Raw genomic sequence first — 16636 nt, 5'->3', positions numbered from 1 at the left:
TTGGTAGCATTTCATTTCTTTGCTTTTGAGTAAGCAAATATCCAATGTCATATATAAGATACTTATATTCCGTTTGTTTTGACGTAAAATGTTTTCCGTCGTAAAATATTTTCAACGAAATCCCTGAAAACATTTTCCAACATTTAACTCTTACGAAAAAATCACCAACGGCGAAAAAACAACAATGATGAGATTTTGTCACTGGCTAACAAGATTTCGACTACTATTGCCGAGATTATGTTTCTGTTGGTGGTCGATTGTCATCAATCATTTGATGCCAGCACTGAACGTTTAATGCTCTGATAGGATGCCTGTTTTGTCAATTTAGGGTTTAGTGAACTTTTGGAAAATAATTGATAATTTCCAGATCCTATGAATTGTGTAATATGTGCGAAGAATTTATCATTTTCATTTATGATTTTATTATGTATAATTGTGAATCGGTGACAAAAAAAAAGGTAGAGATCACTAATACAACATATGAATTTCCAAATCTCATTGCTACAGTGATCCAAGTTAATTTGCAACATAAGAAATAAATATACTTTCACAAAGTACCCATAACAGCAAAATAGGTCCAAAAAGCTCATTTTAAGAGGCCGAAAAGATCAAAATAGGCTCAAAATGCAGAAAAGAGGCGGCTGAATTTAGGTTTTATAGAAGGTCATGAAGCTTTTCAAAATTTTCTAAACACTTTTTTTTTTAATAGAAAAATTAGCAAGATTTTAATATTTAAAATATAAATTTAAAGACTAAAAGAAAATAGGGTTTCTAGAAAGGTTTTATCACATTTTAAAATTTTGAGAATCAATTGAAAATTATATATATAATTGTAACAAATAAATAAAAATTTCTGGATTGTTTAAAGACAGTGACGTGTGCTATAAATACAAAATACAAGAGGGTTTCAAATCCTTTTTAGCGCGACGTCTGCAGTGGATAGGGTGGGTTTCTGCCGAGAGAGAGAGAGAGAGAGAGAGATGGGTAAAAAGGTGGTGGAGAGGAAGAAGGAGAAGAAGAAGAAGAGAGGACGACCGTCTCTTTCAGATGTCCGAAAACGCACTCTCAAAGAACAACAACAACAAAAGCGAAACCACAACTCTGCCCCTCATTCCGCTTCTAATTACCCATTATTCGTCCCTGTTCCCGTCCCCGCCTCGGGTCCTGCTCCTTTGCGGCGATCCCCGCGCCTGAATCCTAACCCCTACGCCCACGAGAGCGACGCGGACGAGATCTGCAGCGAGGAGAGCGACCCCGACGAGAGCGCCGACGAGAGGGGCTCCATGAGGAAAATGGGAAGAATGACCGATGAAGAACGCGTCCGCTACCGGGAACAAGTTTGCAGGACTGATGTAAGTAAAATTAATTCCCTTCGTCTATGTATATATGTACGTATATGCCTGTGCCTGCAGCTTTAACACTCGTTCGTTATTAATAGGGCTTTGATGTTGACGTCGTTCGTAGCTTCCATGGTTGTAGTTTAATTCAACCACTCAACATAAGAAATGAGAAGTCATACAGAACTTGTGAAATAATTTCGCAGCGCGCAATTGACCAGTACCACAGGCGCAAACAACGAAGAACTTCCAAGGTTGGTGTTTTTTTTTTTTTTTTTTTTTTTTTCTTTCTTATGAATATTTGTTAAGAGGAAAACTGTCTCTTACATATGCTGAAATAGTCATTTATTGCTTCTTTTTCCGTGACAATAAACTTTTGTTTGTAGCCTCAAACTCCACTGAAGTTTGTGAAGGTATTGAAAGCAATGTCTCAGCATTTAGATTTCCTCAGGTATTATGTAACCTTTGAGGCCGAGAATGTTGCTGGCCAGACTAAGATCTATCAAGCCTTGGCGCGTTGGAGGAGACCCCCCATAAATGACGTTAATTTCACCGTGTTGTTTGTCAGGGGGTATAAGAAAGAGAAAGGTAAAGGAATTACATTTAATTAAGGAGATTAATATATCTAATTGTTCACAACTTTGTTTGTTTTTGCTGCGGCTTATCTTATACATATATATATGTTTGGTCCATCTCTCGTTATACACACACAAACAGTCATGTCTTTGCCCTCTTAACCAAAAAGACAAAAAGAAAAAAAGTTCGGTCAAGGCTAGAGGAATTCCTATAAGAGGCATAATATGAAGTTGTATGATAATTGGTTTGGAATTGTTAATTGATTTATGAAAACATAATAACAGGTAATGGTGTTTTAAAGACAAATTTTGGTCTAGCTTATCTTACCATAATTTTTGTTCACAACAGGGGATCAAGTTATTGGTATTCACTCTGTTAGTGAACTGCAATCGCACTTGGATGCTGCTTCAATGAGATCTCGCCTGGCAATCGTCTTCTTCTCTAAAACTCGGCCCTGCCGTTTCATTTCTCCTCTTTACACAAGCTTAGCTGGGAAGTACCCGAAAGTTGTTTTCTTGAAAGTTGACATAGATGAGGCCACGGACGTGGCTGCTTGGTGGAATATCCGTAAAGCTCCCTACTTTTTCTTTGTAAAAGAAGGCAAGGTGGTGGACAAGGTTGTTGGAATAGACGCAATTGAACTTAAAGGGAAGGTTGCACATCACTCACGCAAGCAAAGCTAGAAGTGAGCTAAAAATCATGGTGAGTATATGAATTCAAGTGTTTCTTGATCCTGTCTTCTTTGTTTGATTCTGTCCGCTATGTTCTGTCTACTTCTACTATGTTCTTACTTTAATTATAGCAGTAATAATTCTTCTTATTTGATTGGCCCATGAGTCCTATCCCAATTCTCTGATTTATCTGAAGTAGTTGTTAAATGTCTATCTCTTCTTTGGATCGGGTTGAGTGGAATTTATCCCCAACACCTTCTATACATGTTGGATTAGGTGTAGTTGAGACTTCTTTTTAAAATGGGTTTCTGTTGGTGGTCGATTGCCATCAATCATTTGATGCCAGCACCGAACGTTTAATGCTTTGGCAAAATGCCTGTTTTTGTCAGTTTAGGGTTTAGTGAACTTTTGGAAAATAATTGATAATTTCCAGATTTGTTGTGAAATGATTTTTGCACATCCTATGAATTATGTTACATGTGCAAAGAATTTATCATTTTCATTTATGATTTTATTATGTATAATTGTGAATCGGTGAATAAAAGGTAGAGATCACTAATAAAACATATGAATTTCCAAATCTCATTGCCACAGTGATCCAAGTTAATTTGCAACATAAGAAATAAATATACTTTCACAACGGTCCAAAACAGCAAAATAGGTCCAAAAAGCTTATTTTAAGAGGCCGAAAAGATTAAAATAGACTCAAAAAGCACAAAAAGAAGCAGCTGAATTTAGGTTTTATAGAAGGTCATGTAACTTTTCAAAAAATTCTAAATTCTAAATTCTTTTTCTATTTTTTCCAACTTTTTATTTTTTAGAAAAAATTAGCAAGATTTTAATATTTTAAATATAAATTTAAAGACTAAAAAAAATTATTTAAAATGACAGTGGGGTGAAAGCTGCCAAAATAGGGTTTCTAGAAGGGTTTATTTTATATATATATTATTTATATTCATTTTCTAGAATTTTTAAAGGCGGTGGCGTCACTAGCGTGTGCTATAAATTCAAAATACAAGATGAGTTTTATTATTTTTGGCTAGGGTTTCTGCCCAGAGAGAGAGAGAGAGAGAGAGAGAGAGCTAGAGATGGGTAAGGGTAAGGGTAAGGTGGTGGAGAGGAAGAAGGAGAAGAAGAAGAGAGGACGACCATCTCTTTCAGATGTCCGAAAACGCACTCTCAAAGAAGAACAAAAGCGAAACCACAACTTTTCCCCTCATTCCGCTTCTAATTACCCAATCGTCACTGTTCCTGTCCCCGCCTCGGGTCTTGCTCCTTTGCGGCGATCCGCGCGCCTGAATCCTTACCGTTACGCCGACGAGAGCGACGCGGACGAGATCTGCAGCGAGGAGAGCGAGTCCGACGAGAGCGCCGACGAGAGGTACTCCATGAGGGCAATTGGAAGAATGACCGATGAAGACCGCGTCCGCTACCGGGAACAAGTTTACAGGACTGATGTAAGTGAAATTAATTCCCTTCGTCTATGTATATATGTACGTATATACCTGTGCCTGCAGCTTTAACACTCGTTCGTTATTAATAGGGCTTTGATGTTGACGTCGTTCGTAGCTTCCGTGGTTGTAGTTTAATTCAACCACTCAATATAAGAGATGAGGAGTCATACAGAACTTGTGAAATAATTTCGCAGCGCGCAATTGACCAATACCACAGGCGCAAACAACGAAGAACTTCCAAGGTTGGTGTTTTTTTTTTTTTTTTTTTTTTTTTTTTTTTTTTTTTTTTTTTTTTTTTCTTTCTTATGAATATTTGTTAAGAGGAAAGCTGTCTCTTACATATGCTGAAATAGTCATTTATTGCTTCTTTTTCCGTGACAATAAACTTTTGTTTGTAGCCTCAAACTCCACTGAAGTTTGTGAAGGTATTGAAAGCAATGTCTCAGCATTTAGATTTCCTCAGGTATTATGTAACCTTTGAGGCCGAAAATGTTACTGGCCAGAGTAAGATCTTTCAAGCCTTGGCGCGTTGGAGGAGACCCTCCATAAATGATGATAATTTCACCGTGTTGTTTGTCAGGGGGTATAAGAAAGAGAAAGGTAAAGGAATTACATTTAGTTCAGGAGATTAATTTATCTAATTGTTCACAACTTTCTTTGTTTTTGCTGCGGCTTATCTTATACATATATATATGTTTGGTCCATCTCTCGTTATACACACACAAACAGTCATGTCTTTGCCCTCTAACCAAAAAGAAAAAAGAAAAAAAGTTCGGTCAAGGCTAGAGGAATTCTTATAAGAGGCATAATATGAAGTTGTATGATAATTGGTTTGGAATTGTTAATTGATTTTTGAAAACATAATAACAGGTAATGGTGTTTTAAAGACAAATTTTGGTCTAGCTTATCTTACCATAATTTTTGTTCACAACAGGGGATCAAGTTATTGGTATTCACTCTGTTAGTGAACTGCAATCGCACTTGGATGCTGCTTCAATGAGATCTCGCCTGGCAATCGTCTTCTTCTCTAAAACTCGGCCCTGCCGTTTCATTTCTCCTCTTTACACAAGCTTAGCTGGGAAGTACCCGAAAGTTGTTTTCTTGAAAGTTGACATAGATGAGGCCACGGACGTGGCTGCTTGGTGGAATATCCGTAAAGCTCCCTACTTTTTCTTTGTAAAAGAAGGCAAGGTGGTGGACAAGGTTGTTGGAATAGACGCAATTGAACTTAAAGAGAAGGTTGCACGTCACTCACGCAAGCAAAGCTAGAAGTGAGCTAAAAATCTTGAGTATATGAATTCTAGTGTTTCTTGATCCTGCCTTCTTTGTTTGATTCTGTCTGCTATGTTCTGTCTACTACCACTACAAAAAAAACATGATTTTCGTCACTTACATTTCGCCACGTGTACGGGCACTGTACACGTGGCGAACTGTTGGCCACGTGCAAGTGGCCACGTGTGCCCCACGTAGCGGATCTGGTTGTCACTAAAAACACATTTAGCCACGTGTATTTTAATACACATGTCCAAATGGCCATGTGTCACAAAATACACGTGGCGAACAATTAGCCACGTGTATTAAATACACGTGGCTAAATGTTTTTTTTTTTTTTTTTTTTTTTAAAAAAAAAAAAAATGAAAAATTTTGTATTTTTTTGACACGCATTCTTAAGACACGTCTCCAACAATAATATTATTGCTTAAAAAAAAAGAAGAAAAAGAATAGATCTGTTCTTTTCTTTTTTTTTTTGGTAGCAGCAATGCACCGACTCGGTCGCCGGCTGCCTCTACCAGGTCACGTACGGCGACAGCTCATACACGGTCGGCGACGGCTCGTACACGGTCGGCGATTTCGTCACTGAGACGTTGTCGTTAGGGAACTCCGGCGCGGTGAACAACGTCGCTTTGGGTTGAGGCCACGAAGACGAAGGTCTGTTCGTTGGCGCCGGAGATCAAAGCGTCGTCGTTTTCTTACTGCCTGGTCGAGCGCGACTCGAGCAAGTCCTCGACGCTCGAGTTCAACTCAGTCCCACCCGATGACTCGGTCACAATTGCGTTACTGAGAAACAGCAAAAATCGTACGTTCTACTACGTCGGACTCACCGGAATGAGCGTGGGTGGTCGGGGAGGCCGTCGGGAAGGCCGACCACGCGGTGGTCGGGGAGCTGGCCGGTGGTCCAGTACTGACGGGGGGAGAGAGAGAGAGAGAGAGAGAGAGAGAGAGAGAGAGAGAGCGAACGAGAGACGTCGGGAAGGCCGGAGGGAAGCCGGCCACGAGGTGGTTGGGGAGCTCGTCGGTGGTGCAGTACTGACGGAGAGAGAGAGAGAGAGAGAGAGAGAGAGAGCGCGAGAGAGAGAGAGCGAGAGAGAGAGAGAGAGAGAGAGAGAGAGCGTGATACAGAGAGAGAGAGAGAGAGAGACCGATTTCAGTGAGAGAGAGAGAGAGAACGCGATTTTATTTGATATTTGAAATTTGAAAGCTACCGACCCGATTTCGAAATTTGAAATTACAAAACCTTAATAAAAATTTGAAATTTGAATTGATAAAAACAATTCGTCACGTGTACTAAGGCCACGTGTAATTAATACACGTGGTTAACTGCAAATATAAATATAAAAAAATAAAATAAAAATATAAATATTTTAGCCACGTATATTAAATACACGTGGCTAACTGCAAATATAAATATAAGAAAAAATAAAAAAAAATATAAATATTTTAGTCATGTGTATTAATTACACGTGGCTAACTGCAAATATAAATATAAAAAAATAAAAAAAATATATAAATATTTTAGCCACGTGTATTTAATACACGTGGCCAATTGGCCACGTTTATTAATTACACGTGGCTAACTGTCATCTCGCCACGTGTATTTATTACACGTGGCCAATTAGCCATGTGGCTACAGTAACGGTTACTGTAGACACGTGGCTAATTGCTTGTTTTTTTGTAGTGTACTACTATGTTCTTACTTCAATTATAGCAGCAATAAGTTTGCTTATGTTTGCCGTGACTAATGTGTTTGGGGATATTTTTGGTGTTTTTGAGTTATTTATTATTGTGTTTGTCTTGAAAACAGAAGACAGAAACACAAACAACCTAGCCTAATATGGTTGTGCTCTATTCAATAAGTGGATACTTTATTGACATCGCATGTTTCCGTCAAAAATACAATACACACTAGTAATTACATTGTGGCAAACTACTTATCAAAAAAAAAAAAAAAAATTACATTGTGGCAAACTGTGGTTGGCTAAGGAGAGTGAATAAATTTGAAGTTCAAACTTTTCACGCCCCCGTTTTGGGATATAAGGGAAACGCGAACTTGAATACTAAAAACAAACATTTTAAATGGAAGCGTGCATTTACAATATATAAATTTAAACCTCCTACTTTCTTAAACCTTTTTATTTATAATTCTTTACAAGGTCATGAACTCCAAAAAGAACAAAACGTACTATACAATACTAGGGTTTGGCCGGTTCATCACGAACTATTGCTCTTTGCGAGGTCTACGCCCTTACAAGGAAAGGACTTCGTCTTACTGTTGTCATCTGGAAAGGGGTGGAGGAAAAATGGGTGAGTTCGACAACTCAGTAAGGAAAATACAACACCAGAGGAATAAAACATGTTATAAACCTTTATGCCATAATCTTTAGTCATGCATAATGACAGATTTATTCTACTCATTGATAAGAATTAATTTCATATATAGTGAATTTTATAATGTATATTGTTTTATAACCTAAACCAATTGTATGATTAATTTTAATTTATTTTGGATGATTTGAGTATTTTTGAGTATATTAAAAATTATTATAATTATTAGAAGTATGATTATGATATGTGACTTTAGACTGAGTATACGTTGGAGATTCATGTTATGAAAATTGTTTAAGAAATAATATGCTAGACTGTTTATGTTTTATAAGAAAACACGTGTTAAAGCATGATTCGTGATATGAAATGTATTGTTTTAAAGCAGGAGGCATAATCATATGAACAATTAACTAAACAAGTGTATGAGGAATATAAATAATGGCATATGAAATTTATAATGATTTAATAAATTCTTTTTATCTGTTTTCCCTTTAATCCTTTATCTGTGGTTTAACCCTTTACAGACTCTAAACCGCTGTTACCCGTGAGCGAAGCATGTTGGCTTTTGTCCCAAGAACCTATGGATTCAGCCTGTCGTCATAGGGGAGAGTCATCCGGGTTGGGGATCTTCCCTAGGTGAAGGCCAACCCCGGCTGGTAGCACACACCGACTTACGGTATGCTTGCCATGCTACCCTATGGGAACCAATCCTAACTGTAATAGTGCCTCAGGGTTAAACAATTATTACTGCACATGAACGCTTTCTGTAATTCTGTTCTGCAATAACTGTAAACTTACTTTAAAACTGTATGAGCCGCGTTCATAACTGTAGTCATGTGCAGAATTTAAACTTTAGATCCTCTTTTCTTTCAACACTGTATTCTTGAATAAAATCATATACTTTGGAATGCTCTATAATCTTAACTTTCAAATGCTCTTTTTCATGACTATAAGTATGCATAATCCATAACTTTGAAATACTCTTAATCATATCTGTAATTATGCATAAATCATATCTTTCAAAATGCTCTTAATCATAACTGTAATTTATGCACAAAATATATGAGTAATAAAAGCTTGGCATTAAAAATCACATCCGTAAATGCTTTATAAAATTTCCCAACACTTTCTCAGAAGATTTGTAATAAATTCTTGTTGGGTTTTTTTTTTTTTTTTTTTTTTTTTTTTTTTTTTTTTGTTTTCGGTGTTGTATCCCCTTACCTGGATTTGTCCTTAGCGTCTGGGTCAACCTTTTACCTAAATAAAACATAAGGATGAATTTAGCGGTACGTTCTGAAAATTCAGTTTTAAGACTTAAATTAAATTATCACCACCACAATTCCCAATCACCAATTTACAACACAACCGGGACAGGAAACACATCATAACACTAAAACACTACCAATTACCCATTTAAAACGGAGCAGTACCCGGCTGTTCAAAATCCCTATTTAGTCAAACTTTTAGCCCAAAAACAAAGAAGACACGAGTAAAAACCCTCAACCTATAGTACACAGTTAAAACAGGAGGGTCTATCCAGGCCACCGATCACTCAACTCAGTACAAAATAGCCTGAAAAAATACTCTACAAACCCATAATCAGTTCAAACACCCAACCGAACATCAACCCATAATCACGGCCCTCCACAGTTCAACACACCCACTCGGCTACTCAAAATAAAACGTCTCAAAATCATCCAAAACCAACACTCATATACATTGCTGGAACAGTAGAGACTCCACCACTGCACACAGTCAAAACAAACACCAAATCACCCACTCCACCGAGACACACCCACACAGATGGCTCAGTCATCCAAAACCTCCACTCACAGAGAACACACCACACACATAATCAATTCTATGTCCAAAAATAGCAAAACACAAGATCAAACTCCAAGCTTTAACTATACAGATTAAATCCAAAGATTAACACCGAAAAACATCACACATACAAACAAGGATAACCCATAAATTACCCATTGTTTCTGGACTTAAGAGTCGCCGGAAAATCCTACTGAAGCTCGCCGGAACCGCACTCCAAGTCACCGGAAATCGCCTCCGACAACGACCCACAGAAAGCGCAGCTCTGTCTCGCCGGAAATCGCGTTCTCCGGCCACCGGACTTCGCCTCTGCTTCAACCCACCGGAAATCGCCACTGGAACCACCGAAAATCGCCGGAAAAACCAGACTTCAAGTCGTCGGGTTCAACGGGTCACGGGTCGTGAGTCACGGGTTCTTGGGTCTCTCGGGTTTTCTTGGGCTCACGGGTCACGGGTCACACTCCTGGATTCCACCGGATCTCCTCAATCGCCGCCGGATTCTGGTTCTGGCCGCCGATCATGGAGGATTGGACCTCGCCTGGGCTACGGCACTCCGGTTCCACCACCGGCTCCCTCTGGCTCTCGGGCCTCTCCTCTCTCTCCCCCGAGTCTCATCTCTCTTACTCTCTCAATCACACTCTCTCTGATCTCTCTCTCTCAGTATCTCATCTCTCTCAATTTCACTCTCTCCGGTCTCTCTGTATCTCGTCCGAAGAGAAGATAAGAAGAAGAAAGAATATAAGAAAGAAAGAAAGAAAAGAAGAAAACAACTTGCACGGCAAGTTGTTCGGTTTTTCTTTTTCTTTTTCTTTTTCTTTTTTTTTTTTTTTCTCTCTCTCTACTTGTTGAATAAGTTAATTACTTAAAAAGTTTTATTTTATTTTATTATTATAAAATATATAAATATATATATATATATATATATATATATATATATATATATATATATATATATATATATATATATATATATTATTAGGCCAATTAATAAGTTTTAAAAATCTGGGGTATTACAATCTTCCCCCCTTAATAAAATTTCGTACTCGAAATTGAAAAACTAAAAAGTTTTTCTTCACGAAGAAAAATAAAGCATATTTTATAACATCTTGCCATAACTCCTTAACTTATATGACTTTCTATCAAACCTTCACCATCCACATCATTTCTATTTTCATTTCTCTGCTTCAACGTAAAGGTCTGCTCTTAGAGCTTATCTATTTTGTTCGTTTGTGTCAGCAATACCTGATCATATCATTGTAATCAAAATACCTTGAGCAATATCTTGAAATTTCACCTTATCTTCTATTGTTAAAATTCCATCTACTTCTTTTCAGAAATAAACTTATTATAGATGAAAACCTCGACCATGATAAGCAGCTGTTCTATTCCTCACAAGAAGGGTGTAAGAAAATAATATTTTATATAGTACCATGATCTATTCTATGAGTCGATCTACCAACAAAGGCAAGGGTACCAACCTTCATCCAATATGGACTGGCAAGTTTGCGTATACTTCTTCATAACCCTCGTCAAAAACAGAAAGTATACCCGCGCTCGAGCGGTGTCACATACTTGTTAAGTACACTCAACCAGTAAAGTCTCACCTAACTTAGATTCGGTCTTCTGCATTAAGAATACGTAGCTCTAACTTTGTTATTCGATGCTTCCCAAGAAAGAATCTTCCATCTCATGTTATTGAAATTCCAACGCCCAATTCTAGGGAAGAAACTTATTTAAAGTCCAACGTCTCGATAAAAAGACCATACTTAAATAAATCCTTAGGGGTTGGAGTTTCTTTCCATTAGAAAAATCCTTAAACATTATTTCCGAGTCCAACCGTTCCTACCCTCAAGTGAGACAGTCTGTAGTTCTTCAGACTTCATAACATAAATCATATCACTCCTAATAATTCCATCAAGTAAGAATTTAAAATCAAGATAGTACCTCAATCAACCTCAATTGGCTTAGTGAAAGGCTAAGATGTTGACCTTAGGATCCTCCAACGATAACACCAAATATTTTTGTTTACTCAAATTAGCATGTATCCCGAAACTTTACCTCGACCATAAACTAATAATATATCATAAACACGTAGATCAATTTAATCATAACTATCCTTAATATCATGACAAAGGTATAAGGGATTAAGATCATGTCTTATAATATACTCGTTATTTCCTTTATCATCAAAAAGAGTGTAAGACATTAATGTTTTCAAATCTTGCCTTCAAATCATAGGTAAGCCTCAATTTATAAATCAAGCATTATCCTTGCATTCCATTGCAAGATTTAACCTCGAAGTATAGATCAGTTAATCATCAGATATATACGTAACATCTAATAGAGATGTAGAAATTCTAAGATCCTCAAAGTATAAACATCAAGTCTGTAAATCAGAAAATTTCAAAATCTAAGGCTTAAACCTCAAATAACATAATCAGTTCCCTTGATCATATTATCGGATATAGAAACGATTTCATTGGCTTCCATGAAGTATCTTTCACTTTCCTAAAATCAACTAAGCATCAATATCAGTAATACACCAAAACCTAGTCTCCATATTTGTCATTACCATTCATCATGATTCTAGTCAAAATAATATTAACAGTATTATCCCATAAACATTATTCTAATCCAAATGAACCTCAAAATGGGATTTAATCATAACATATTGTTTTTCAACAGTAATTATGCAAATCATATTTCTATAACACTAAAAATTCTTCCAATAACAAAAATCATATATTTTCAGTTCCATGATTTAGAATCATCTTAAAATATAAACCTATCATCAAAATCCGTAATCACTGGCTGCTATCATAGAATTGATATTGATTTTTTTTAAACCTCAAACTCAGCCAATATACATAAGATTGAAAATCCTTATTCAAAAATTATATATCTCCTTATCAAGATTCTCAAGTCACGGCGAAGGTTAATAACACCACAGTCTTACCTAACAACCTGAGCAACTGAAATCTATTCCTAAGGCTGAGCATCAATTTAATCCACTAACCATCGAAGCAAATGTTAACTCCTCCACAAACTTTATTAAAACTAAAACTAGGAAAAACTAGATTACTAAATAAGGAAATCACAAGCTTCTGAAAATAACACCATTTTATTCTAAAAATCTCATGGTATCCTATCTCCACATAAACACAATTATTATGCTAACAATGATCTTCTCAAACGTAGAAATTCTTAATCTGAACAGTTGAGTACTAATTTTACTCCAATTTAGTATCGAAAATGATTATGCACTTACCTCGTATGATAGTAATCTTACTCGGCATTAATACTTGATTTGAGCGTAGACATTCGCATCGTAGTGCGTGATCCTGATTTTGTTAAACCATTGTATTCTCCCAGCATTCCCTTACGTCGTCATTACAGCGAAGGACAATCGATCACAGTAAAAAGGCGCTCATCCAACCAGTCAATTAAACACATATTAGTAGCGAAAATAGTTGATCAAAAGGGTAGTAAACATGAAACTTATCATTTCACTTATTAAAACTATGCTCTAACTGATCTTAATTATTATGCCCAAAGTAACAACCTATATCTTAATAGACAATTCTTTGGTGTTGAAATTTACCCCAAATGATTGATTCTTTGATTGATCAAAATTCTCATCTCCAAACTCTTAATTAACAAATCCACTGCTTGCATAACCTCAAAATTCATAGACCGAAATATCAGATTTTATCAGATCCTAACAATAAAAATTAGAATACCTGAAGGATTAACAATCCATACCTCAAAGCATTACAGTCCTCTTTGTGAGTCCATAATAATCCTCAATCACAACTAATCAATCTTCTCAAAGAGATTAAAAGAAAATCATCATATCAAAAATCTTCTAAAACTGTCATATTCCTTGAGCTTTTATTCCTTTGATTCTTTACTTAGGTACTATGATCTTTTTCTTATCCTGCATAAATACTATTATCCTCATAAGTCAATGGATTCAGCCCTAACATCAATCCAATTCAATTATACCATTGATCAATCCTCAAATATAATAATTAGAGCATTTCTTAAACTTAAGATCTTCCGAAAGATTCATCTTATGTGAATCACATATCATATAGATTATCTTAACCTCTAGAAAACTCCAAACATTTCTCCATTAATAAATTCTAACTTCACTAAAGTTATCAGATCATAAGAATATAATTGCTCCAAGGATCATCAATTTATTTAATCAACTTATTTCCTTATATGTCCTTAAAACACCTGAATCAACAATCTATAGATTAAGTATCCATCTTCAAAATGATACCAGATTCAAAATGATAGACCTCATCATTTAGAATATATCATTGCTTGCATCCTCGAGTTAATCAAGTAATTCTCAAAACTTTAATATTTATCTCTAAGCACATGAAATATCTATATGATGCTTAATACATTTATTGACATGATATCCAAATATCTGCCTAGGTATTAAGCATCCGAATTTCTATAATCTATATCTCTAAAAGCAATTCATGAATCATGACTATACCTCAAAACATGGTCTTAGATATCAATCCATCAAAAACAAGTTGGTCCATTATCGATGCAATCTATAACAACTATTATTCCTCAAAAAAATTGTACAACTTAACACCTAAGTAAATAAATCTTGAAAACTTATCCCACTTTGTTATCGATCATAGCTTATACCCTGATATTAGTTCCAACTTAGAGACCTCAACTTTAATAAAATCAATCCTATGGTCCACAAAGTCAATCTGCTATGATGCAAAATCATATCCGCTCCCTAGAACTTATAGAAGTTAGACTCTAAAAGATCCACTCCTACAGTCCATAGAGCAAACTGCTCTGATACCATGTTGTCACGCTCCCGTTTTGGGATATAAGGGAAACACGAACTTGAATACTAAAAACAAACATTTTAAATGGAAGCGTGCATTTACAATATATAAATTTAAACCTCCTACTTTCTTAAACCTTTCTATTTATAATTCTTTACAAGGTCATGAACTCCAAAAAGAACAAAACGTACTATACAATTCTAGGGTTTGGCTGGTTCATCACGAACTATTGCTCTTTGCGAGGTCTACGCCCTTACAAGGAAAGGACTTCGTCTTACTGTTGTCATCTGGAAAGGGGTGGAAGAAAAAGGGGTGAGTTCGACAACTTAGTAAGGAAAATACAACACCAGGAGAATAAAACATGTTATAAACCTTTATGCCATAATCTTTAGTCATGCATAATGACAGATTTATTCTACTCATTGATAAGAATTAATTTCAGATATAGTGAATTTCATAATGTATATTGTTTTACAACCTAAACCAATTGTATGATTGATTTTAATTTATTTTGGATGATTTGAGTATTTTTGAGTATATTAAAAATTATGATAATTATTAAAAGTATGATTATGATATGTGACTTTAGACTGAGTATACGTTGGAGATTCATGTTATGAAAATTGTTTAAGAAATAATATGCTAGACTGTTTATGTTTTATAAGAAAACACGTGTTAAAGCATGATTTGTGATATGAAATGTATATATTGTTTTAAAGCAGGAGGCATAATCATATGAACAATTAACAGAACAAGTGTATGAGGAATATAAATAATGGCATATGAAATTTATAATGATTTAATAAATTCTTTTTATCTGTTTTCCCTTTAATCCTTTATCTGTGGTTTAACCTTTTACAGACTCTAAACCGCTGTTACCCGTGAGCGGAGCACGTTGGCTTTTGTCCCAAGGACCTATGGACTCAGCCTGTCGTCACAGGGGAGAGTCATCCGGGTTGGGGATCTTCCCTAGGTGAAGGCCAACCCCGGCTGGTAGCACACACCGACTTACGGTATGCTTGCCATGCTACCCTATGGGTACCAATCCTAACTGTAATAGTGCCTCAGGGTTAAACAATTATTACTGCACATGAACGCTTTCTGTAATTCTGTAGGCTCTACAATAACTGTAAACTTTACTTTAAAATTGTATGAGCCGCGTTCATAACTGTAGTCATGTGCAGAATTTAAACTTTAGATCCTCTTTTCTTTCAACATTGTATTCTTGAATAAAATCATATACTTTGGAATGCTCTATAATCTTAACTTTCAAATGATCTTTTTCATGACTATAAGTATGCATAATCCATAACTTTAAAATACTCTTAATCATATCTGTAATTATGCATAAATCATATCTTTCAAAATGCTTTTAATCATAACTGTAATTTATGCACAAAATATATGAGTAATAAAAGCTTGGCATTAAAAATCACATCCGTAAATGCTTTATAAAATTCCCCAACACTTTCTCAGAAGATTTGTAATAAAATCTTGTTAAGGTTTTTTTTTTTTTTTTTTTTTTTTTTTTTTTTTTTTTTTTTTTTTTTTTTTTTTCGGTGTTGTATCCCCTTACCTGGATTTGTCCTTAGCGTCGACCTTTTACCTAAATAAAACACAAGGATGAATTTAGCGGTACGTTATAAAAATTCAGTTTTAAGACTTAAATTAAATTATCACCACCACAATTCCCAATCACCAATTTACAACACAACCGGGACAGGAAACACATCATAACACTAAAACACTACCAATTACCCATTTAAAACGGAAAAGTACCCGGTTGTTCAAAATCCCTATTTAGTCAAACTTTTAGCCCCAAAACAAAGAAGACACGAGTAAAAACCCTCAACCTATAGTACACAGTTAAAACAGGAGGGTCTATCCAGGCCACCGATCACTCAACTCAGTACAAAATAGCCTGAAAAAATACTCTACAAACCCATAATCAGTTCAAACACCCAACTGAACATCAACCCATAATCACGGCCCTCCACAATTCAACACACCCACTCGGCTACTCCAAATAAAACGTCTCAAAATCATCCAAAACCAACACTCATATACATTGCTGGAACAATAGAGACTCCACCACTGCACACAGTCAAAACAAACACCAAATCACCCACTCCACCGAGACACACCCACACAGACGGCTCAGTCATCCAAAACCTCCACTCACAGAGAACACACCACACACATAATCAATTCTATGTCCAAAAATAGCAAAACACAAGATCAAACTCCAAGCTTTAACAATACAGATTAAATCCAAAGATTAACACCGAAAAATATCACACATACAAACAAGGATAACCCATAAATTACCCATTGTTTCTGGACTT

The 16636-nt window shown here is 35.9% G+C and overlaps 2 protein-coding genes across 3 annotated transcripts; both read left to right on the top strand.

Moving 5' to 3' along the window:
* Positions 1-980: 980 nt before the first annotated feature.
* Positions 981-2643, top strand: LOC133869056 (uncharacterized). Its single transcript, XM_062306032.1, has 4 exons — positions 981-1352; positions 1439-1591; positions 1724-1925; positions 2262-2643. The coding sequence occupies exons 1-4, from the start codon at positions 981-983 to the stop codon at positions 2594-2596; spliced, it is 1062 nt and encodes a 353-aa protein (XP_062162016.1). The 3' UTR covers positions 2597-2643.
* A 983-nt stretch (positions 2644-3626) lies between these two features.
* On the top strand, positions 3627-8192 carry LOC133869847 (uncharacterized). Of its 2 annotated transcripts, XM_062306939.1 has the most exons (5): positions 3627-4041; positions 4128-4280; positions 4437-4638; positions 4973-5309; positions 8166-8192. In XM_062306939.1, exons 1-4 carry the CDS (start codon positions 3673-3675, stop codon positions 5305-5307), a joined length of 1059 nt encoding a protein of 352 aa, XP_062162923.1. In that variant the 5' UTR covers positions 3627-3672; the 3' UTR covers positions 5308-5309; positions 8166-8192. The 2 variants fall into 2 exon arrangements, with proteins under 2 accessions (XP_062162923.1, XP_062162922.1); XM_062306938.1 differs by lacking the exon at positions 8166-8192 and having other exon boundaries at positions 4973-5359.
* Positions 8193-16636: the final 8444 nt, after the last annotated feature.

Source organism: Alnus glutinosa, chromosome 5, assembly GCF_958979055.1.
Source record: "Alnus glutinosa chromosome 5, dhAlnGlut1.1, whole genome shotgun sequence".
NCBI lineage: Eukaryota > Viridiplantae > Streptophyta > Magnoliopsida > Fagales > Betulaceae > Alnus > Alnus glutinosa.
The sequence above is the reverse complement of the archived record's forward strand: the minus strand, read 5'-3'. Positions and strand labels throughout refer to the sequence as shown.